General features: G+C 62.7%; 1 protein-coding gene across 6 annotated transcripts in view; it reads right to left on the minus strand.

Annotated features, from left to right (window-relative positions):
• Positions 1 to 10,928: 10,928 nt before the first annotated feature.
• The window catches only part of NAP1L4 (nucleosome assembly protein 1 like 4), a 47,209-nt gene continuing 35,129 nt past the window's right edge, over positions 10,929 to 23,008 (minus strand). For 5 of the 6 annotated variants that reach the window (XM_047774984.1, XM_047774989.1, XM_047774985.1 and 2 more), the window contains 7 exons: positions 22,387 to 22,526; positions 20,559 to 20,704; positions 18,256 to 18,278; positions 17,837 to 17,956; positions 15,130 to 15,159; positions 14,710 to 14,766; positions 10,929 to 11,994 (listed from right to left, as the gene is read on the minus strand). In XM_047774984.1, coding sequence (XP_047630940.1) covers positions 11,956 to 11,994; positions 14,710 to 14,766; positions 15,130 to 15,159; positions 17,837 to 17,956; positions 18,256 to 18,278; positions 20,559 to 20,704; positions 22,387 to 22,526 — 555 coding nt within the window. In that variant the 3' untranslated portion in view covers positions 10,929 to 11,955. Of the gene's footprint in view, positions 11,995 to 13,051; positions 13,090 to 14,709; positions 14,767 to 15,129; positions 15,160 to 17,836; positions 17,957 to 18,255; positions 18,279 to 20,558; positions 20,705 to 22,386; positions 22,527 to 23,008 lie in introns of all 6 variants that reach the window. The other variant, XM_047774987.1, reaches the window with a different exon arrangement.

Here is a 23,008-nt window from a genome sequence, read left to right on the forward strand (position 1 = left end):
CTCGGCTCTTCCCAAGGGGACCCTCCGGGGCCCCTGCCCCAGGCGGCCTTCTCTCCCACCTTGACACCCGCCAGCTACCCCTGGAAGGATCTCCCCTCTTCCCTGGGAGCCGGCCAACCAGGAGAGCAGGTGGTGTGAGCTTCGGTTTGCTCTTTTATAAAACGGGGACGGCGACCCTTGTTAGATTAGGTAACCCACAGAAAGTGGTAGAACAGCTCCCCATAGCGTTCAGGAGATGTGAGGGGAGGGGGAGGCCGCTCCAGTCCCCCTGCTGGAGTCCCGCTGGAGGGGGTGCTGTCGGCAGGGGCCTGGGCAGGGGCGGGGGTGGCTGAGTCATGGCCTGCTAGCCTGACAAGGTTTTTTATTTGCCCTCTTCCTTTAAAGGGTTTAATAGGAGCAGGAAGTGATCGCTGGCTCCTCCTGGGTTCCCAGGGGTGGGGGTGGAGCTGGCAGAGGGCATGTGTGGGGGCCCCAGCGGCTCCAGGCCATGCCCCTACCCTCTGACCAGAGCAGGTGCTGCCGAGCACAGCCAGCCAGGAGGGCTCCCCACCCGGCAGGGGGGGCGGGGGGATGGAAGCACAGGTACCTTGGTAAACTTTTCTAGACGGTGAGGGCACAAAATCAGTGTAGAGCTGCTGGCGTGGGCCCATGAAGCTGGCCCTGGTTGCAGTCCTGCCCCACCTGCCCCTGCTGTGTCCAACCCTGGTCCTCCAGGGTCACGGTGAGGAATAAGGGGCCCACGGGCTCAGGTAAGTGGCTTGGGCCCGGCCTGTGCAGTTGGTAGGCAGGTGGCAGCTGCCCAGTAGTCCCTACTGGGTGTCTGGGGACCCATCGGGGGTGTGGGAGGGCGGGGCAACAGGGCAGGTAGAGGCCAGTGGCCAGGACTGTGGTCTGAGGGAGGGGCACAGGACAAGCCCAGGGACTGCTGCTCCATGTGGGGGGAGGGAGCAGGCCAGAGGGTGAGGCAGGCACGGGGCAGGGGCTGGCGGGAGACAGGTGGCCCCTTGAGAAAACACAGGGCAGACTTGTAAAGGGGTGAGTTCCCCATCGCTACAGGCATCCCAGCAGAGCTGGTAAAAAGGAGTCCAGCATCAGGCAGGGTGAGCCGGCCCAAGGGGTCCTGGGCTGCTGGGCAGTGGGGTCTGAGCCTGAGCCTGGGCCAGAGGCTCCTTTGGGTAGTGGGAGGCAGGGGAGGCAGGCAGGGGCGGGGCTCCCTGCTGCTGCCTCGAGGGAGCCACCGTGAACACGCTGGGTGCCCAGAGCTCTGCCTGGACCCCACCGAGGCCCGCCAGCGCTCGCCACCCAGGGGCCGGCCAGTGGAACCTCAGGGCCAGACAAACCACAGACCCTCGGCATTGCTTAAGCACCTACTGTGTACCTGCAGGCCTCAAGGAGCAGAGAGGAGACCCGCCAGGCCTGGGGAATGTGGAGACAGGGGAAGGAAGGGGGCCTGGGGCACGTGGGATCAGGAAGACAGCTCGAGGGGGGCCTCCACAGGGAGGGCAGGGGTGCCAGAGAGGGGTTTCCAAGGCACCCAAGATGAGCGAGCCCACGAAGGGGCGATCGGATGGGTGCGCCTTGAGAACACCCCAAGGTCCTTCTCACCCCCATTTCAAAGTGTGGGAGTGGAGACCCCGGGGGGATGGAGCAGGAGAGGTGGGAGCGGGGACAGGGCTTGAAAGTGCTGGAGGAACCACTGGGTGCTGAGAATGGATGTGAGAGGCCTTGAAAACCAGCGGAGGCCAGCGGAGGCCGGCGTCGCCGCACCCACCCCGCACTCCTCTCTCCCGTGGGCCGGGCCTCCCTGGGGAGCGTTGGTAACCAATGACCAGGGGTGTTGCGCTACAGGTGGGTGTTAGCGGGAGCTGGGAGGGCAGGTCACAGCGGTGGGGAGCCCAGTGCCACTCTCCCCAGGGGACGAGAGGCGGCCCAAGTAGGCTGGTGGGTGTCCCCGCCCCCAGGCAGCTTCACCACCCACCACCCCTGCCGTGGGGCCTGGAACCCCCAGCAGCCAGAGGCCTGTGGGCTGCTGGTTCTGCCTCTCCGCCTCAGCAGCTACGTAGCCACCTGCATGAACCCAGAGCAGGGAGGGAGCCCCGTCCCCATGTCCAGGCAGGCCTGCCTGCAGCCCCAGCGAGGCCTTTTTGGGGGGACGCCCCCTGAGCCATTTGATGGTGGGGGGATCCGCCAGGATGGCTTCCTGCTGGGGACCTAGGCCCCCGTGGGATTCGGGCTGCATCCAGTAGGAGCCTGCGGGCTGCCAGGGTTCTGGCCAGGGGGCGGCTGGAGAGGGAGAGCCCCTAAGCCAGAGCCAGGGGCCGGCCTGCGGGGGCTGCCGTGGGCCGTGCTCTGCCGCCTGGCATCATTTCCCCCTCGTGGCCACCCCATGAGGTGGACGCTGTTGGGGCTGCTTTCTTGGTTTTGCAAGGAACGGGGCATCCAGGGCCTCAGACGGCCAGTGGGGTTCAAATTCATCCTACTGCACCCCAGCCTGGGGGCCGAAAGTGGCCTCCGCCCCCAGGGCTAAGCGGGTTCTGGGGTGTGGCAGTTTGGTGGCTGCTCCTCAGACGGGGAGGGGGCCGCGCTGGGCCTGGCCTCACAGTGGTGGCGTCAGGCCGTGCTGCTCTGAGCCAAGTTTACTAATATTTATCCGAGGGCCACATCCGGGCTTCTCGCGCAGCCTGGCGGAGGGGGCTGCCCCCACCCAAGACAGACAGAGACGCGTCCCCAAACATCCGGCTGGGGACACCTGCCAGCTGGGTGAGGATGCCAGGCAGCCAGGGCAGCGCGAGGGCGCTTCTTCGAAACTCCCCGAGTGAGGTCATTTCCAGCAGTGACGGTGACTCTTGCCCAACCAGCCTGGCGAACAGTCGCCTTGTGAGGAAGCCTTGCGTCACGCAGCCCTGTGCCTCCGGCTCGATACTACGCTCTTCCTGTGGGTGGCAGTGCTCAGAGACACAGCCCCGGGAGGGCCACCCCTCCGCCCAGAAGACCCCCTCCTCCTTCCTCTTCCAGGAAGCCCTCTCGGATTGCCAGGGCACGTCCTAAGGCCTGCTCCCCCCAGCTACACAACACCGGGCCTTGGGGTTCCATTGATGGCTCCAGGGCGAGCTGGGGAGGGCGGGGGAGGCCTGAGCTGCCTGGCGTTGCAGCACCTGAGAGGTGGCCTGATGCCACCTGACCTGAGCCCAGCCTAGCCCATTGGCCGTGGCCTGTGACTCAGGCCTGCCCTCAATTCCTCTTCTCGGAGCTGCGCCGGGAGAAGCGAGAGGCCCAGGTGGGAACCCACCTGGGTTCAGGCTCTCGCCGTCCGCGGGGCCTTGTCCCTCAGAGCTGCGTCCCTCGTCCCTCGCTGGCTCCCTGAGCCCCTCAGCGGGACTCCGACAGGCAGGCCTCCAGCTCATCGGGTGCTGGGCGTGGAATGAAAACGGCGACACTGCCTAAACACCTGTCCCCCTCTGGGCTGGGGTTCAGGAGGGACGCCTGGGTGCGGCCCCCGGACGGTGGCCACGTTCCCTGGGTTTCCTGAGCGGAGGCTGTGGAAGAACCAGTCCCGGCGCCGCGTCCCTTGGCGCCCTCTGCTGGCAGAAGCGCGCGGCGCCCACGCGGAGGAGCGAAGCGGGCAGGCTCTGGGCTCTTGGGAAGAAGTGACAGCATCTTAGCCTCCGGCGCCCTCAGGGCCCCCAGCCTAGGCTCTTAGGGAATGTGTTTGAAAATGAGTGACCCGCTGTCCAAGCGACCCGGCTCGGACGAGCAGCTGGTCTTGGTGGACGCGGGTTGCTTTGTCTGTAAGACCAGAACACCTGGGGGAGGGCGTGGGGTCAAGGCCAGGCAGGTCCCGCCCCGGGAGCTGGGAGGAGGGGCCCCTGCCATCATCACAGAAAGAGGAAAGGGCAGGAGAGCCAGCGGGCATTTCGGGCCGTCAGTCAGAGGCCCTGGTTCACAGGGACAAGGGACTTTTCGGGATGCGCAAATGAATGAATGAACGACATACAGGAAAGAAGGGCGGGCGGGTGGACTGGGCAGGGCCGCCTCCTCTGGACGGCGGTCCCTCCCTGCAGGTGCCGGGAAAGCCTCGGGGCAGGACAGACAGGACGCCTCGCTCCCCCTGCCCCCCCAACCCCCACCGTGTCTCGTGCAGCTGGTGTGGGGGGGCAGCCCTGTCCTGTGTGTTTTCAGTTTTGAAAATGTTATTGAAATATAGTTGATTTACACGTCATGTATTTTATTTTTATTTTATTTTAAGGCCACACTGAGCAACCTGAGCCACTGCAGGGACAGCACTGGATCCTTAACCCAGCGTCACAGAGGGGAATCCCTACATGGCATGTACATCTCTCCCTTTTTTTTTTTTTTTTTTTTAGGGTCACACTCGCGGCATATGGAGGTTCCCAGGCTAAAGGTCCAATCGGAGCTGCAGCCGCCGGCCTACACCACAGCCACAGCCATGCAGGATCTGAGCTGCATCTGCCACCTACACCACAACTCAGGGCAACACCGGATCCTTAACCCACAGAGCGAGGCCAGGGACCGAACCCGCGTCCTCATGGATGCCAGTTGGTTTGTTTCTGCTGAGCCACGATGGGAACCCCCCACGTCATGCACTTTTACCGAAGCAGTAACTCCCTGTTGACCTAACAGTAAAACACGGCTGACATGATTTCAAAGTTCTGAGCGTTCCTCTCTCACGACCCCACCCCAGACCCACTCTCGATGCAGAGTGACCCCTGATCCCTTTTAAAAAACGCACTTGCGGGAGTTCCCTGGGGCTCTAAGGGTCAGTATTCAGCGCTTTCAACGCTGAGGCCCGCGTTTGACCCCCGGTCTGGGAACTGAGATCCCACATCAAGCCGCTGCACACCCCGGCCACAAAAAGAAAAGAAACGCATTTGCGTTTCCTTAAAAAATTAAGAATGAGTTCCATGTGGCTCAGTGGGTTAAGGATCTGGCAGGGGCATTGTGGTGCAGCGGAAACGAATCCGCCTAGTAGCCAAGAAGATGAGGGTTTGAGCCCTGGCCCAGCTCAGTGGGCCGGGGATCTGTGGTGTAGGTGGCAGACGTGGCCAGGATCCTGCGTTGCTGTGGCTGTGGTGTAGGCTGACAGCTGTAGCTCTGATTTGACCCCTGGCCTGGGAGCTTCCACGTGCCATGGGTGCAGCCCTAAAAAGGATAAAAAGATCTGGCATTGTCATTGCTGTAGTGTAGGTTTGATCCCTGGCCCAGAAACTTCCACATGCTGCAGGCACAGCCAAAACAATAATAATAAATAAGAAGAGAATTATCCTGTGACCCAGCAAGTCCATTTCAGGGTCCGTCCCCCAAAGAAGTGAGCGCAGGGGCTCACACAGACCCTTGCACACCCACGTTCACAGCAGCATCTTCACACCAGCCGGGAGGGGGGAGCAGCCCCGGTGCCCAGCCACGGGTGGAGGGAAACACGAAACGTGGTCCATCCATGCAGTGGAATATTACTCAGCCTTCAACAGGAAGGCAATCCTGACACAGGCTGCAACGTGGAAGGACCCTGGGCCCACTGTGTTCAGCGAAAGGAGCCGGTCACGAAAGGACAAATTCTGTAAGGTCCCACTCATGTGAGGCCCCCAGAGGAGTCCCATTCATAGAGACAGGAAGTCGGACGGTGGGGGCCAGGGGCTGGGGGAGGGGAGGGACCATGTTTCATGGGGACAGAGCCTCCGTTTGGGAAGACGGAAAGTTCTGGAGATGGAGGTGCAATATTGTGAATGAACCTAAAGCTACTGAGCTGTGCACCTACAAATGGTTAAAACGGTAAATTATATGTTACACATATTTTACAGCAACTGAAATGTAAAGGTCAGCACAGATGTGAGCCTGCATTTATTTTTTTATTTTTGGTCTTTTTAGGGGCTGCACCAATGGCATACGTAAGTTCCCAGACCAGGGGTTGAATCGAAGCTATGGCTGCTGGCCTACATCACAGCCACAGCCATGGCAGATCCAAGCCGCGTCTGCGACCTACACCACAGCTCACGGCAACGCCGGATCCTTAGCCCACGGAGCGAGGCCAGGGATCGAGCCTGCGTCCTCATGGATGCCAGGCAGATTCGTTTCCGCTGAGCCACGACAGGAACTCCATGAGCTTGCACTTTTAATGTTGGGAATAGAGGGGGACGGGTCTTGGGCACCCCCGGGAGTCTGCCTCCCGCCCCCCCCGGGCCACACTCTGCAAACATCTTGCTAGGCCTCAGGCTGCAGCTCTCGCGTGGAGGCCGCCCGCGTGCCCATGTCCGCTGACTGCATATGCTCGTACATGTCCCCGGGCGAGGGGCGGCGCGTGAGCTGTGGGGCTGTGCGACAGCTCCAGCAAGATCACCCGCCGACCGGGGTACCCTCACCCGAAAGTCCGGGCACCTAACGGAAGACACTCTATATTTCCTTAGCATCCCTCTGCCCCCAGGACGCGGCGGTCCCTGTGTGTCTGAAAAGCCTCTATTTGGGGGGCTGACAGCGCCCCCCCAAAAAACGACGGGTCCTACCCGCATCTCCAGAACCCGTGACTGACCTTTTATGGTCCAAGAGTGAATATCAACTTATATGACAAAAGGTGCGATGAAATTCAGGGCCTTGAGTGCTCCTGGATTACCCAGGGGGCCCAAACGGTTATGTCATCAGAGAGACGCAGAAGAGGAGGGGGCCACGTGACGAGAGACAGGCTGCAGGGACAGCCCAGGGTCACCCGGAGCCCCCAGCGCTGGAAAATGCACAGGGATGCTCCCCAGAGCCTCCGGCGGAAGCAGGCCTGTGACACCCGGATTTTGGTCTTCTAGCCTCCAGATCGTACATTTGTGATGTCTCGAGCCACCCAGTTTGGGGTCATTCGTTACAGCTGCCCCAGGACACAGACACAGCCCCCAGGCTGGTGTGGAGCCTCTCTCTCCCCCACGCTTCTCACCCTCCCCGGGCAGATGAGGTCCAGACAAGAGTGGCAGTGTCACTAGCTGGCCATGGGTGTGAAGTCAAGTCTTCTCAGGGACTGCGGTGAGTTTGGGTTCTCAAGGATGAGTAGGAGTTCTCCACATCACAAGGAGCTGGCGTCCCCTGATGTCTAGAAACCCAGACGGAGACATGCCCTGGCCCACCTGGGGAGCCAGAGGCCAGGAGAGCAGGGTTGGGGTGTTCAGAGGGGCCTGAGCCGCTGCAGGAGACAGTGGGGAGGGACCCGGCCAGAGGGTCCCCGCAGGCCCTCCTCTGGGTGGAGACCAATCAGTCTCGGGCTTGGTCTCTGCTCGTGGCCCCTGCCCTCCCCGCTACGGACCACCCCAGGCACGTCATTCTCAGAACGGTGTCCCCTCAGTGCCGCCCACTGTGAAGGGCAGGCCCCCCACCCAACTCCTGTCCAAGCGTCCTAGGGCTGCAGTGACGAATGACCACACACTTGGGGGCTTGGAACAAGAAGACCCCAGCCCGGCCACTCCCCTCTCATCCTTCTTACAGATCCTCAGCCCTGACCTTGGAAGGGACCCTCACAGCTCCCCTCCCCCACCCCCAGTGCAGAGCTCGGAAAGGAGCTTGGCCAGGTCACGGGGGGTGCAGCCCGGGCTGGGGGGCCAGGTCCGCCCCCTGGGGGCCTCCTCCTTCTCAGGTCAGGTCCCCACTCCGGGGAGGGTGGCTCCGGGAGCTCCCAGGGAACTTCCAGCTGCACTGTCGTGGGGGTGTCGGCGGCAGAGCCACGACGACGCTGGCCCAGTGCCTGCCCGTGGAGCCTGCCTGCCCCAGCGCCCTCCTCCCAGGTGCTGGTTCCAAGCCCGGCCGCCGGGCCTGGGCAGGGGGCAGCCTGACCTGGCCCACAGGCTTCCTCTCCCACATGTGGGCGCCAAGTGCTTCTCAAGCCTCCGACGCAGAAGCCGAGCCCCGGGCAGGTTCGGGGGCCTGATGCGCCCAGACTTCCGGGGGCGCCCCAGGAGAGCCCCCAGCGCCAGCGGACAGAGCCACAGGTGTGTCTGCGGGTCTGGCCCGCACCTGGGGCATGTCGCAGACCTCGGGAGCCTCGAGCCCAGCGGGGCGGGCAGGCCTGTTAGGTTGTCATGGGAAGTAACATCCAGCCACCGCCCTGAACAGTCAGTGCGTCCAGGCTGGCTCAGGGATCGGGCCGGGGCGACATCGCCAGGAGGGCAGGGGCTCCGCCTCGGCCTCGGAGGGTGTGTCTGGGCCCCACCCTCCCCGAGGCCTGAGGCCTGACAGGGGGCTGCGGGTCCTGAAGGTCCTGCTTTGGGGGACCACTGCCTGCCAGCGTCTCCCGCTGAGTGGGGCCGAGCGGCTGGGTCTGGGATCCCGGGCTCCCCACGTGTCACCCCACGCGCTCTGCCCTCTGAGGCTGAAGCTGGGAGGGCACGTCTGCCTCCACAGGAAGGAAGCTGCTCGGACGTGGAGGAGGCAGGGGCCAAAGTCTGGGCGCGGCTGTGCTGGGCGGCCCAGCTGGCAGGGAGCTGAGGGCCACCCACGCTAGGGACAGTGCCCTCCAGCAGGGTCCCAAGCCCTGATGCAGCCCCTTCCTCAACTAGGGGCTTGGCTGGCGGCTCGGGGCTCCCCAGGGCGCACCATCTCTCCCACAGGGCTCCACCTGGTGTCTTCCGGCCCGCAGGCACTCAGGGGCCAGTAGCCAGAGGAGGAGCTGGCCCGAGCAGAGGGCAGGTCCGAGGTCGTCAGCAGCTCCCTGGTCCTTCCCACCCTGGGCAAGGCTCCAGGGAGCGTCCAGGCAAAAGCACGCCAGGAGCAGCGGCCCCGGAGCCGTGGGGGCCTGGACTTCAGGGACCGGGCCCTCGGGCCCAGGGTGGGGTAGAGGGTTGCTGGGCACTGGAAGGGATGGGTCTGGCCCCCCGCTTGGCCCCTGCCCCTCGAAACGGGGGCCCTGAACCCACACAGCAGACTGGGTGCCAGGGTGGGCAGGCCTGGGAGACCCCTTCTGGAGAAAACCAGTTTCTAGAGCAACGACCCCAATACATGGGGCTTTGGAAAAATCAGCTCCACTGAAGTCACTTTACATACACACCTACCCACTCGAGGGACTCTGACAAGTGGACGCGGGACTCCTCCCTCCCCTGCACCCCTGGCGCCCTGGTCGGCCAGGCCCTGCCCGGGTCTGGTGGGTTTGGAAGCTGCGGAGCTGGGCCGCCCCCACCCCGGCTCAGGTGAGGCTCTCGCGATCCCCGTGTTGCGGGGCCGTCACCGTCACCCAGGTCTGCCCTCTCCCCAGGGCTTGGCGCAGGGCCCAGCGCCTCTGGAGGTCGGGGTGCCGAGACTGGCGCAGGAAATGGCAGAGATGGCAGCCGGGCCCAGAACCATCCCTTGGTTCTGAGCGAGTATGACAGATGTGGCCCCCGACAGGGCGGCCTGGGGAGGGGGGCCCTGAACGCCCACCTGGCCTCAGGAGCACGAAGGCCCAGCCCGGGGAGGAGGTGACAGCCCAAAGCAGGGCTGGGAGGGACCCAGCTTGTTGCAGTCTGGGGTCAGCGGCCAGGCGGGCAGCGCTGGAGTCTGTGGCGACAGTGGCCTGGGCCCCAGGAAGCGGCAGCCGCCAGGGAGCACTGGCCCAGCCTGGGCCCGGCCACCCAGCCATGACACCTGGGCTGCTGCCTCCGGGCTGATGGCTCTGTGACCTTCCAGCACAAGAGGTAGGGACGGAACCAGCCCCAGGGCCTCTGCAGTTACCTGGAGGTCCTGGGGTGACATGCGGGGCCCTCCGAGGCGCTGACAGGAGGCCCTGGCTCGGGGAGGTCAGAGCCACGGCGCAAGGCCAGGAAAGGCACAGCCTCGGGGATCGGTGCTGCAGGCCTGCCATCCAGGTGTACCTGGATTGGGCCGGGAGGCGGCAGGGGCTCAGCTCTGGCACCACGGCAGGTAGCACATGGCACCCTTCCAGTCCCACAGAGAAACCAAACCAGGGCCACTCTGAAGTCTTAGCGCCGCTGCCCCGACGTGAGCCGGCCCAACGAGGAAACCCCGTCTGGCCACATCACACGGCTCCACACACGCAAGGGTTTGTCAGAGCCTGACCTTCCTCCCGCGACCCCCAGGCACCCAGCTTCCTGTTCGGCTCGGAGCTGCCAGAGGTGCTGCCTTTGGCACAAGGGCACCTCCTCTGTGGCCATGGGAGACCTGACTGACCCTGCCCCCCAGGGAAGTGAGGAGCTGCCCCATGCCCTGTGCTCGCGGCTGCAGGTCCTGCCACAGGGACACGCACCCCCTTCTGAAGCCCTGTGCGCTGCACAGGGGAGGCTCCGACGGTCCGCAGCCCCTCTGCCACCATCCGAGAGGAGCCTCTGGCGCGACCCCCGGGTCCCCCAGGGAGGCCCAGCACGCTTCCCACGCAGGCCATCGCGGGCTGGTGACGGCCGCCTGGAGGGCCAGGCGGCCGGGCCAGCGGCCCAGCTGCTGAACGGCCTCTGCTCCCCGAACGTCCCCACCGCCCGCAAGTGCCGAGCACGTGACCGCGCGCCGCCTCTAGTCCTTCAGGCGCTACTGTGAGCGCCCAGGGCCAGCAGCAGGGGCAGTTCCCCCGGGGCCCGGGAGGCGGCCCCCCCCCCCGCCCGGGTCTGTCGTGAAAGCACGTCCACATCCCAGCCCTCCTCGTGGCCACCAGTGGCCTCCCCGCCGGCTGCTCCCAGGGAGGAGCCAGCCCTCCCAGCGCCGGGCAGAGCCCCGGGGTCAGGAGCCACAGCGAGGGCCGGGCGGCGGGCGCTTCTGGGCCGAGCTGTCCTGCTGCGAAGGGAGTGGAGCGGCCCTGCACAGGTTTCCCTTCTGGACCCGGGAGGCCCAGCCCCACGGACGCATGCGGGGAGGCGGCTCTCCACAGGGCTGGGAGCCCACACCCGCCCGCAGCCAAGCGGCCCGCGGGCCCGCCCAGGAGCCCACCCGCTCCCCCCGCCAAGGAAGACAGCGCAGGGCTGGGGTGTGTTTCACAACTTTAATAGAATATTCTAACTGTTCTGTACAAATTGAAAACACCGTAGTCAGTTACAAACGCATCGTGAGGAAGGCTGAGCACTCTACAGGCCTGGCCACAGCAAGGACGCGGGGCTCCGGCTGCCAGGAGCTGCGGTCACGCGCTCCGAAACCCACACGCCAGCCAAGGACACGTCGCTCCGAACCCAGGGCTTTTAGGACCAGATGAGTGTGGGGCCGAGAAACGGGGGCTGTGGTGAAAGCAACTCTGGACACTCACGCACTAAGGGGGGAAGCTCCCGCTCCCGGGCCGAGCCCCTCCCCGCGTTGCCGCCGCCGCCACTGCCGCCGCCGGCACCGCCGGGCAAATCCTGGCTCTGCCCGCAGCCCCCTCCCCGCAAAGCCAAGCGTGGTCTGCGTGTCATGAGAACTGGCTCCTGCCAGCGGCCGGCAGGAGGCAGCGGCTTCTTCCACGCGCCTCGTCCCGGAGCCCAACCACCAACTCCCACCCAGGGCACCAGGTCTCTGGCCCCAAGATGGTTCCAGAAACTCGAAGGACAAGCGACAGTGCGTGTCCCGAGCCCTCGCCGGCGTGAAGAACAAATAAATACGAGATGAACCAGGGTCAGGGGCCCCGAGGAAAATGAACCACAGGAAGAAGAGCCAGAGGCGAAGGGCTCTCCCGAGGCAGCTGGAGCGGCGTGTGGGTGTTTCCAATGACGCAGGAGCCCGTCCTGGCTCTGGGCGCCCCAGAGCCACAGCCCACGTACCCCTGGCGTCAAGGGGCCCCACCGGCTGTGATCTGGGGGTGCCTACCCAAGGCGGGCAGGGCCCGGCCGCGTCCACGGCGCTGTGCCCAAGGCTGTAGAGGAGGCTGGAATTAAACCTCCTATTTCTGAAATGCCTCGGAGTCGCCACTGTACAGGTTAAGCAAAATAACAAAGAAAAAGGAGACGTTAAAGTGAGCATCATGCACGGGAAGCAAGGCAGGCGTGCGCTCTGTCCACGCGAGGGCGGCCGCACGGCAGGTGAGTCTCACTGCTGCTTGCACTCCGAGGGCTGGCTGGGCTCCTTCTGCCAAAGAGAAAACAGGCTTGTAGACACCAGGCTCGCCGGCCGACAGCGAACACGGGCGCTCTGACTGGAAACTGCTCGCTACGCACGTACTTCCAACACGGTGACCCCGGAGGAAGGTCAGAGCGGGCTGCGCCTCCCTGTTTCGAGCCCCCCGCGGGGAGCAGCCAGGCCCCGGAGCCAAGCCCTCTGTCGCAGGCCCCAGAGACGGGAAGAGGGAGCGGGCTCGCGGCCGTGACCTACCCTGCCTCCTCCCTCGAAGCCCACTCCCAGCCCCAGGGACCGTCCGTGGAGCCGACGAAGCCCGGGAGACGGACAACGATGTCACCAATGCTCCTGGGCAAGCGAATCCACTCCTCGGCAAGCTCCGTCTCAGGCGGAGGAGACTGCAGACTGCTCTGACCATACCCTGCGCCCCCAAGGGCTCTGCGACAGCCAGCAGCCCCCGAGGCACACCGGGATCACACGACGGGCGCCGGCCGCGTCACCCAGAGGCTGGGCTGCGGCTCGCTCCCCGGGGCCCCCGGGACGTCCCCTTGCGGAGGATGCAGAGACACAACACGACAGCCTCAGCCCCGGGTCTAAGTGCGTGTGTCCCGGGCCCGGGCCCAGCCCTGGGCAAATGGCACCTGCCAGGTGCACGCTCACCAGAAACGCTGCCAAAGAGCCTGGGCACCAAAATCATACACCCAACCAGACTCCTCGTCAGGAGACCAGCCTCAAACTGTCATTCCAAGGGCAGACCGGGAGGCGGCCCCAGCCAGGGGCCGAGGGGACCAGACGCTGGCTCCAGGCCCGGGACAGCGCTGGGGGGGAGGAGGGGGACGGGGCATCGACACACGTGCCACCCCAGGGCCGTCTCTGCTGCCTGGTCTGCGACAAGCCCTGGGCTCGGCCAGCAGGTGCCCACGCGGCCGTGTGGGCGGGCTCTGAGAGCACTCGGGGCAGGCGCCCCCGCCGCCCGGCCGGCAGCCTCCTCCTCCGGTCACGACACGGCACTGACACACAGCACAGAGCGGAAGTTCGCAAGTTAGGAAGGAACGCAATGCCACCTTACCTAGCAATGTACGAATGATTAACAGACAAAAATTACACCTAAATGGGGAAAGAAATTGAAAGCAACCGTCAGCATAAAAGAAAGTGAGGTGCACAACATCATACAGGAGGGAAGAGCCCCCATTTCTCACGACACGGAAGGGCTCAAACACCGACCCTGACACGGGCAGCCTCAGCCCCCAACCCGAGCCGGGACACCCACCACTCGCCCTACCCGGGCTCCTGCACCTGTGCCGACTCTGGGGACAGGCCCCGTGGGGAGGACAAGCCCCGAGTCGCTCCCGCGGCACGAGGCCGACAGCTCTCGCGCCTCCGTGCGAGCAGCACACCCAGCAGGACGTGGTGGAGGCGGAGCGGGGACAAGCTCCACTTGCTGCGGCATTAAATGCTCTTCCAGAAACCGAGACGTGAGAGGAGACAGAAGGTGCAGCCAAAGGAGAGACGAGGACGGACAAGAGGAAACGACGAGGGACCGAGCCCCACTGCCGGGAAGGTGGGCGGGCGGCCGGAGACGGAGCCCCGGCCCCACGGGCTCGGCTCCAGCACCCACAGTGGGAGCGCACGTCCGCGCCCGGCAGGAGGCCGGCCAGGGGCAGGCCTGGAGACCCGGGCGAGCGACCCCTCCGCCAGGCGCAAGTCCCTCCAGGCTCGGCCCTCCTCCCGGGCGCGGCGGCTCAGGGCCCGAGGGCAAGTGTCCAGAGAGTGACCCTGCCCGTGAGCGAGCTCGTCCCGAGCGGAGATGACCGGCACACCGAGCGAGTGAAGCCACCACATCCCTTCCCCAGAAGGAGCCACCGCCGTGTGCACCCAGACACACGCCTGGTGCCAAAAAGTGCTTAGACCAGCCGCCCCACGGACAGTGCACGTCCCACTCTGGGCAGAAACCAGGGAAACAAACAAACAAACAAACAAACAGGTGACAGAGGCCAGGAGTCCACAGTGCCGAGTAAGGCTGGCACCCGACAGCCGGGCAGGCTCAGTCCTCAGGGGCAGGGGAGCCACACCCTGAGCGCGAGCGCGCCCGTCGTTCTCTGCTAAAGGACCTGCCACTTGGCAAGTGCCCTGACTCAGGCTCATCTGAGGCCACAAGGAAAGGCTCAGACTGAGAACCGAAGTGAAGGGGTGCCCCTCAGCCTCGTCGGTCTGGTTTGGTTTTTTAAAGCCAAAGCTTCCTGGCTTCGTTCAAATTGTTTGAGATATCCAGACATATCTTCTGAACAATCTCAGCACAGACTCAATTGTAAAGTTATGCCCACAGTTCCGTTATTCTATTCATAAAACACACAACACACGCACACGAATACCCTCCCCCCACCATCCCATCTTTGCCCCTTTCCCAAAAAACAAAACCCCACAAAACAAAAAAGCTAAATCATTATCTTAAAAGAATCAAAGATCTGGACGAGAAGGCTGCTCCGGACTGAACAAGTTTATATAAACAAGACACAGTTTTAGGAAAGCGGTGGAAAGCAGTTGGTGTTTATACCTAACATTCAAGGGACAGATGAAGTGGCTCCGGATTTTTCTGGAAGCCTGTTTAACTCTTCTGACTCGAGAAGGACAGGGCGTCTCCCCAAGGCCACCGCCCCAGCGTGGGGACATGCTGCACAAGTTCACCAGCGCAGCATCCCCAGGTCTGGGAGGCCCCCGACGACTCACCTTGGGGTTCACGTCAGCATCGTCCTCGTCCTCTCCCTCCTCGTCACCTTCTAGTTCCTGCAAGAAAAGGAAGGAGACCCAGTCGAACAGACCGGACCGAAGTCCCTGGGGAGGCACCTGCCGCAGAGAAGGGAAACTAAAGCCGCGCCCTGCTTCGGTTAGGCCGGCCCTGCCCCTGAGTGGTCACAGCCCTTCCTCCGGACGCCTTCTGTCCTCAGACGACCTGCCTGCGACGCGCTGAGCCGCAGCTCCGTGAGCCACGGGCAGGTGGGACTCGGGGCGGCCACAGGCCGGCCACGCCTGTCCTCGCCCCGCTCAGCTCTGCTCCGAGGAGAGAGCCTCGCCCGGGTGAGAGGACGGCCGCCGCCTGCTCAGACAGAGAGGGCCCAGCGCCACGCCGGGCGGGAAGCGACGTCTTACCTCCTCTTCTCCTTCCTCGCCTTCTTCAAACTGAAACGAAAGGAACAGGCTTTCAGGATCTGTGAGGCCAGACGGCAGACCCATCCCCGTCAAGGGCCACGCCGGCCAGGCCCGAGGAGCGCGGGAAGAGGCCCGACCTGCAGGGCCACGCGTTCCCAGGATACCAGGGATCCGAAACCCACTCAAGAGGGAGGACCACGGACGGGGACGGGGCACAGAGAGGACAGGGCCAGCCTGGGTGTGCGCTGGGTCCAACAGGGACTGGCTGCTAAGCAAACCAGCAGCACAGTCCCCAGGTTTAGGCCTTCCGATGCTGCGCTCTACCGCGTACCAGGGAGCTCCTTCATCTTCAGAGGACGACAAAACCCTGGCGCTGAAGTCAGAACCACGTGTGCCACTGTGGGAGGAGCTCCCACACCGCCCCGGGCGGGTCCTGAATGGACCCCGAGGTCCAGATGGCGCTGGTCAGGCTCGCAGTCAATCCCCAAATATCAGGCTGGGGTCAAAATCACAACAGGGCCAAATAGGAGTTCCTGCTGTGGTGCGGTGGGCTGAGAGCCTGACTGCTGTGGTTTGGGTCGCTACGGAGATGGGGTTCAAGTCCCAGCCTGCTGCAGGGGTCGAGGACCTGGTGCTGTCTCAGCTGCGGCTGGGATTCAATCCCTGGCCCAGGAACTTCCACATGCTGAGGATGCGGCCATTTGAAAAACACCAACCTGAGTTCCCGTCGTGGCACATGGGAAACAAATCCCATTAGGAACCATGAGGTTGCGGGCAGGATCCCTGGCCTCGCTCAGTGGGTTAAGGATCCGGTGTTGCCATGAGCTGTGGTGTAGGTTGCAGACGCAGCTCGGATCCGGTGTTGCCATGGTGTAGGCCGACAGCTGAAGCTCCAACTCGACCCCTAGCCTGGGAGCTTCCATATGCCATGGGTGTGACCATAAAAAAATTAAAAAATACATAAAAAATAAAACCCAACCAACCAATAAAAAAGCGGAATGAGCCTTATCCCTGCAGCTGGGAGCCCTTTCCTCACAGAGCCCCGCCTCCATCTCTGGGCGACAACCCAGGGGGACTCAGGAGAGCACTGGGGCCGCCACGGCCACCTCGACCCCTGGGTGCAGCCTCCTGCCCCCGCCAGCGCCGACCACGTCCAGCCCCCTTTCCTTCCAAGTGCTCGAGCAGCCCTGGACAAGAAAGACACTCAGTGTCTGGGAGCCAACAAGACACCCCCACATTTCAGGTCATGCTAGAACCACCTCGCGTGGGCCAGGGCTCCCACTTTCTGGGGTTCTGAGGATGTCCGCGCCCCCAGATCTGTCCTTGTTCCAAAGTGGGGGTGTGCAGCCCACGGGGTGGGCACGGTGACCCACCCAAGCAGGAAAACATAGCCAGGACACCTACGCCCCCCCTACCCCCAGCAGCGCCCAGTGTTCATGCACGTTCCTGCCGCTGCGACGTTGGCGCCCTCATCTCTCCCGATGCCCACTGAGGATTTCGACCTCCAAGGACGTGTCCCAAGAGCCTGAAGAGGAGCAGGGGTCAGGACCACCACCCCGGCACGTGGGGGCACTGGCAGAACCAGGACCTGGTCTGAGGGGGTCAGGGCGCCCCCCCAAGCACGCTGCTCGCCAGCCGTGTGTACAGAGGGCGCCACAGACACTGGGAACGACTCTGCTGCCCTGCTCAGAGCACCTGTCACACACGCTGCGCTCGGCACACAGAGACCGCGCAAGCAGGCGTCTGCGCTGACGGACAAATGGTTTGACAAGTTTGGAGGTGTCGGTCTAGAGAAGAGTGTTCCATTGTGTCTTTTTGGGGCAAATTAGATGAAACCAGACATTTGGCTCCTCGCTGGCCAAGACCTCCCTGTGAAGCTTCCAGCATCACACGGCGTCAGTCCTGCCGCACTGGACAGAAGATTCTACTGGGCAGCGGTGGCCTAGAGTCTGCTGTATAACCAGCATTTCCTAAAACCATGGTCAGAGCAACCATGTGGGGGCAGTGCTAGGTGTGCCTACGTCCCAGACCCAGGCCACCCTGCAGCCTAAGGGTGGGCAGGCTGCAGCTGGGACGTTCGCCGGCCTCAGGTGCTGCAGCTGCACTGCCGCTCAGGGCCTTCACCGCAAAGCAGGGGTGTGGGGAGGAGCTGACCCCCCTCAGGGGGCACCCCTGCTGCCCCGACAGGCCTCACACCAAGAGGAGGCAGACACACCAGATTGGACGTGCTCTAAAGCTCACGTCCAGGAACACGCCACAGAGCACCCCAAGAAGACCTGAGCCTGGGGGACAGTCGGGGCAGGGACCCTGCTCCCAAGATCTACCGGGGGAGGGCCAGCTCCTCAGGCGGAGGGGAGGGCGGCCTGACTGCGCGGCTTTTCTGAGGCGCGTGGGGCTCGGCTTCTCCAGCGCCTGCGCGCCCTGTGCAAGTGTGAGCTGGCTCTGCTGGTCGTCGCTCGGCAGGGCCGGACCACTGGGCGCGAGGCCCTCCCCAGGCTCAGTCACCCAGAGCTTATGGACCTCGAGGGGAACAGCAAGGCCCTGGGTCTTTAGAGGACACTGTGCAGCGAGTCAGAAGACAGGCCCCCCGGGTCCTCTGCCCGGAGACCGCCTCCCAGACCTGCTTCTCCCACCCGTGCCCAGTCGCTGTCCCCCAAAGGCCAGGCGCAGGGCCCAGGTTTCTGGCTGGGGTCCCCAAGCCACCTACGTTGTCATCATCCTCTATCGCCTCCCCAGTGAAGTAGAGCACGGCGCGCGGGACTATCCGCTCGCGGAAGAAGTGGCCGATTTCAAAGTCCGAGGCCAGGGTGAATTCGGAATCTTCATCCTGAGGGGAAAGCTAAATGTTACCTCGTTTCAATGGGGGAAACAGCACCTTCTCTGGCCCGGCCCCACCCCCGACTCGCTGGTGACGCCGTCTCCGCAGGTGAGAAACCATCACGGCACACGGCAGGAAGGTGCGGGGCCCAGGGGCGCCCAGAAGGGAACCCACAGCATGCGCGCTTCGCCCCACCCCGGGCTGCGGTGAGGGGAGCGGGCCAGGTCCGCAACCTGGGGGCTGACTCTAGGGGAGCGAAAGGCCCGGGCAGCAGAGGAAGAGACTTTCGATAAGGACACGAAGCTTACCAGCGACTCTCCGTCCCCTGATGCTGGAAAAGAAGACAAACACACGTCGCGTTAACCGCGCAGAAAGCCTGCACCTCCCTGGAAACCGCCCGAGCCCCGCGCCTCCGCCCGCGGAGCTCCCTCCACCCCCAGGGCAGGGCCAGCTGCGAGGAGAAGGCCACACTGAGAAGGGAACCCAGAGGAGTTCGGAGGTGCCACCAGGCGCCCCAGACTGTGGTCTTTCAGTGCATTTGTGCTTTCAATGGAGTTGTAACTCATGCGCTGCAAAACTACAGGATGATGACTCAGAGAGAAAGACAAAGATTTTTTTTGTCTTCTGTACTTATAGGGCCGCACCCGCAGCACATGGAGGGTCCCAGGCTAGGGGTCGAATCTGAGCCACGTGGGATCCAAGCTGTGTTTGCGACCCACAGCACAGCTCTCAGCAATGCCGGATCCTCAACCCACGGAGCGAGGCCAGGGATTGAACGCGCAACCTCATGGTTCCTAGTCGGGTTCGTTTCTGCTGCGCCGCGACGGGAAGTCCAAGGAAAGAGGAAGATCGTGAAGCCCTGCAGGTCCTCGGCGTGACTGAGGCGCTGCCTCTTGTCAGGTTCGAGCTGACTCGTTAGCAAAGGAGGGAGAGGAGCACAGGGCTGAAAGGTCCCGCTGCGAGACGAGAAGACTCCCGGCGGGCAGGACATCCCTCCCGGCCACCCGTGGCTCCACGGTCTCCAGCACAGTCGGCCACACAGACCTCGGTGGCCCACCAGAGCCCGACAGAGAACCAAGCCTAACAGGAAAGGCACCCAAGACCACACCTGGGAGGCGCAGCACGGCTCGCGTGACTCTAGCAATGTCTGCCCCGGAGCCTGCAGCCCCGCCCGCCCCCAGCCCCTCTGGTGCCAGGCCCGTCCCCGCAGGGCCGGCGCAGGGAGGCAGCTCTCGCCGCGCACGGCTGCTCCCCGAGCCCAGCGTGGGAGCGCCCCACCGGCCCTGGAGACGCAGGTTCAGGGACTTCGGCCCTCGGGGTCAGCAGTTCACGTGAGTTCCTTCCTCACTCACTTCTGGACCCGATTTGTAGGGTTAAAGACAAAGAAGGTGTGCGACTAGCCACTTAAGCGCCTCCGTTTCAAAAATCACTTCATCAATTTTGAACTCTTTCCTCGACCGCCCCACACGCTTTCACCGCTTCATTTTCACAGGGCCTATGACGTGAAATTGCGTGTCCTTGGTTACTGTCAAAATAGCTGTGTACTGGTGTTCCTGTCGTGGCGTAGTGGTTAACGAATCCGACTGGGAACCATGAGGCTGCGGGTTCGATCCCTGGCCTCGCTCCGTGGGTTAAGGATCCGGTGTGGCCGTGAGCTGTGCTGTAGGTCGCAGATGCAGCTTGGATCTGGTGTTGCTGTGGCTGTGGTGTAGGCCGGTGGCTACAGCTCCGACTCGACCCCTAGCCTGGGAACCTCCATATGCCGCGGGAGCAGCCTTAGAAAAGGCAAAAAGACAAAAACAAAAATAAAAAATAAAAAGCTGTATACTATGAAATTCACCCACTTTAAGTATGCAGCTTAGGGACGTCTGGTACATTTTTAGACTTGTGCAACCACGAGGCCCCCCACATCACTCCCCAAATTCTCGAGTCCGCTTAGTTATTTAAAATGTCTAACAAAGCCACTGAATTTAGGAATCAAAGCCCCTCTACCTTGGGGTGAAGTCACACAGGTAACCTCCAATACACCCAACCTGAGGCTCCAAACAAGATCTGCCCCCAAAAAAGAAATTTAAGAACTATAATTTACAGCTATTCTTACCCCCAAACCAACATACACGCGACCTTCTAGGTTCACAAACGAACTGCGGAAACAAACGAGCAAAACCAAGTCGTGGAAAACCACCCCAAGAGTAAAGACACAACGGACTGGTCACAGGGACATGAGGTCACACGGGAGAGGGGATGCCACCCTGCGGCCCCAGGCCCACCAACTGCCTAAAGCAGGGCCTGCACCTCTTCATTTCAAACTGGTTTTTGTTTGGGGAAAATAAAGAGGAAGTGTCCGCCCCTCACAGCCACACCGGAACACGGCCAGGAGCTCTGGCCCTGCAGTTCTCCACATCAGCTGCTCAGCCTCCACTAGCTCAAAGGGTCCGTCTCCTGTTTTAAAAGTTAGGGGGAAACAAGACGCTTCCAGGCCAGGGCTCTGCCCTACGTCTGTGCCTGTCACAGGACACGTGTGTTCCACCCCTCGCGTGCTCCATCAGGGCAGCAGAAAGACCCGAAAGCCAAAGGGAGCGCGCGCCCCGCGCAGCCCGGGCGGGCTCACCTTTGAGCGGGCTGAAGAAGTTGAAGAAGGAATCGCTGGGGACCTGCTTGGTGATGGTCCTGACGGTGCCTCGGCCCTTGTGTTTCTGCTTCTTCTTGATGGTTTTCACCGTCACGTTCTTGCCTTTCTTCCAGTCAATGGCGCACCTACAGGGACGAGACGGCGGTCACGGGGTCGGCCTCCCTGAGAAAAACCGGCCGCGCGTGCACAGCCAGCACCCCCAGCTCCAGCCTGACCGGACGGCCTCCCCCAACAAGCTGCCAGCAAGCGCTGCTCCCCGAGGGGCCTGCAGGACCCCCGGGTGGGGCGCGGCGGGCCGTCCCGGTGGAGGCGGGCTCCGGCAGGGCTCTTCCTGAGCCCGAGGCCGACGAAGACCTTGTCGCCTGCTGTCCCCTCACAACTCTCAGCCCCGTGAAGCTACCTACTCGGGGACCTGAAATCTCCAGGTGACGGAGTGGCACCAGCTGGAGAAGGCAAACGGGAGGCCGCTGCAGACCTGGCCACCCGCAGGCCTGCACGCTTCGGGGCTGCCGAGCACACTGGCAGGGACCGCAAGCAGCGAGCTTTCGGGCTGCACCACCGTGGACCACAGGTGCCACCTGGCATCGGACACGCCCGGAGAGCCAGCCTTCTCCCACGATGGCCTGGCCCTGGGAAACGACCCGTCTAAATGACTGGCTATTCGAGTCCAGAGGATTTTGACTGAGTTCTGTACTACACTGGGGGATTCGTAAAGCTAAGTGTTTGGTTCCGTGAGTAAGAATAACCTTTTCAATCAAGAATAAAACAGGAGTTCCCGTCGTGGCGCAGTGGTTAACGAATCCAACTAGGAACCATGAGGTTGCGGGTTCGGTCCCTGCCCTTGCTCAGTGGGTTAAGAATCCAGCATTGCCATAAGCTGTGGTGTGGGTCGCAGACACGGCTCAGATCCCACGTTGCTGTGGCTCTGGCGTAGGCCGGCGGCTACAGCTCCGATTCGACCCCTAGCCTGGGAACCTCCATATGCCGCGGGAGCGGCCCAAAGAAATAGCAAAAAGACAAAAAAAAAAAAAAAAGAATAAAACAATTCTGGAGTTCCTGTCGTGGCGCAGCAGAAACAAATCTGATCAGTATCCATGAGGATGCAGGTTCAATCCCTGGCCTCGCTCAGTGGGTTAAGGATCCGGCATTGCCGTGAGCTGTGGTGTAGGTCGCAGATGTGGGTCAGATCTGGTGTTGCTGTGGCTCTGGTGTAGGCTGGTATCTGTAGCTCTGATTGGACCCCCTAGCCTGGTAACCTGCATATGCCCCAGGTGTGGCCCCTTAAAAAAAAAAACAAACAAAAAACAAAACCCAATTCCCAAACCGTCTCAAACCAACCACAGGGAATCAATCACCTCCAAACCATTCTCTCCCTGGTGACGCATCTGGACTGAAACGAGCAAGGTGCTCATCGTGCGGCAAACAGCACACAAACTGCCCACCAGGCCCAAAGCGAAGCTACTGCCCAGTACCGCCCGGCACGGCCCAGCATGGGCACCGCCACCCACTCCACAAGCCTCTGCTGCGAGGAGCCCGCAAGTCAAGGATCAGCGCTGCGCCAAGGTGACGAGAAAGCCCCACGCCCTCGCTCAAACGAGGGAACCAGGCCGCCTCTCCAGACCCTGGCACAAGCGACACACACTCCATTTCCCAGCGCTGGCCATCACCTCCCCACGTAGAAGGCTCGTTTATTCAAATCTTTGCCCGCTGGGCTTTTTGCTTTATTCTTAAATTCTATCTTACTTGTAAAGCTCTAAAATCATCGGCTTTTTTCTCAGAAAAAGAAGTGGAAAGGGCATTTCCTTACCCGTCACAGTCAACTATTTCAGGGCCTTCAAAGGAAAAGGGATCGGCCTTGTCCGGCTCTGACTTCATCTTGTACGTCTTGGTCAGGACTGAGTTGCTGAAGTAGTCGTTGGGCTCAAAGTGGAATTCTAACACGAAAGACTGAGAACAAAGCCCGGGTAAGTACCGCTTAGGGTCCCGAGAGGCCGTCTCGGGACCCACACAGCACCTACTGGAAGCCAGCCCCTCCCCAGGCACGCCGCTCCCCGCAAACCCCACAAGGGGCCGCCACGGCGACAACTCCAGCGCAAAGTCAGGACATGGCGGCAGGCGGGGAGCAGCCGGCACCCTTCAGTGCGCCAGAGGGGCACGGGCGGCTCTGACAAGCCGGCCGGGGGAGAACGAGCTCCCCTGGGGAGTGGCACGTCTCCCCGCTGGCCCGCCTCCCGCGAGGTCAGTGGGGCGGGAGCTGGAGGGAGAACGCGGGCGTCAGGGAGCCCCGACTCAGGGGCACGACCCCACGTGGGGGAGAAAAGGAAGCAATGAGTGGGCCTCTCCCGACCACGGCAAGGACAAGCTTGTCCTTCGCTCACCAGGCATCCTGCACATCTGGAGCCAAGCACCAGAGAAGTGGGGACAGAGCA

Source organism: Phacochoerus africanus, chromosome 4 (assembly GCF_016906955.1).
Source record: "Phacochoerus africanus isolate WHEZ1 chromosome 4, ROS_Pafr_v1, whole genome shotgun sequence".
Classification (NCBI taxonomy): domain Eukaryota; kingdom Metazoa; phylum Chordata; class Mammalia; order Artiodactyla; family Suidae; genus Phacochoerus; species Phacochoerus africanus.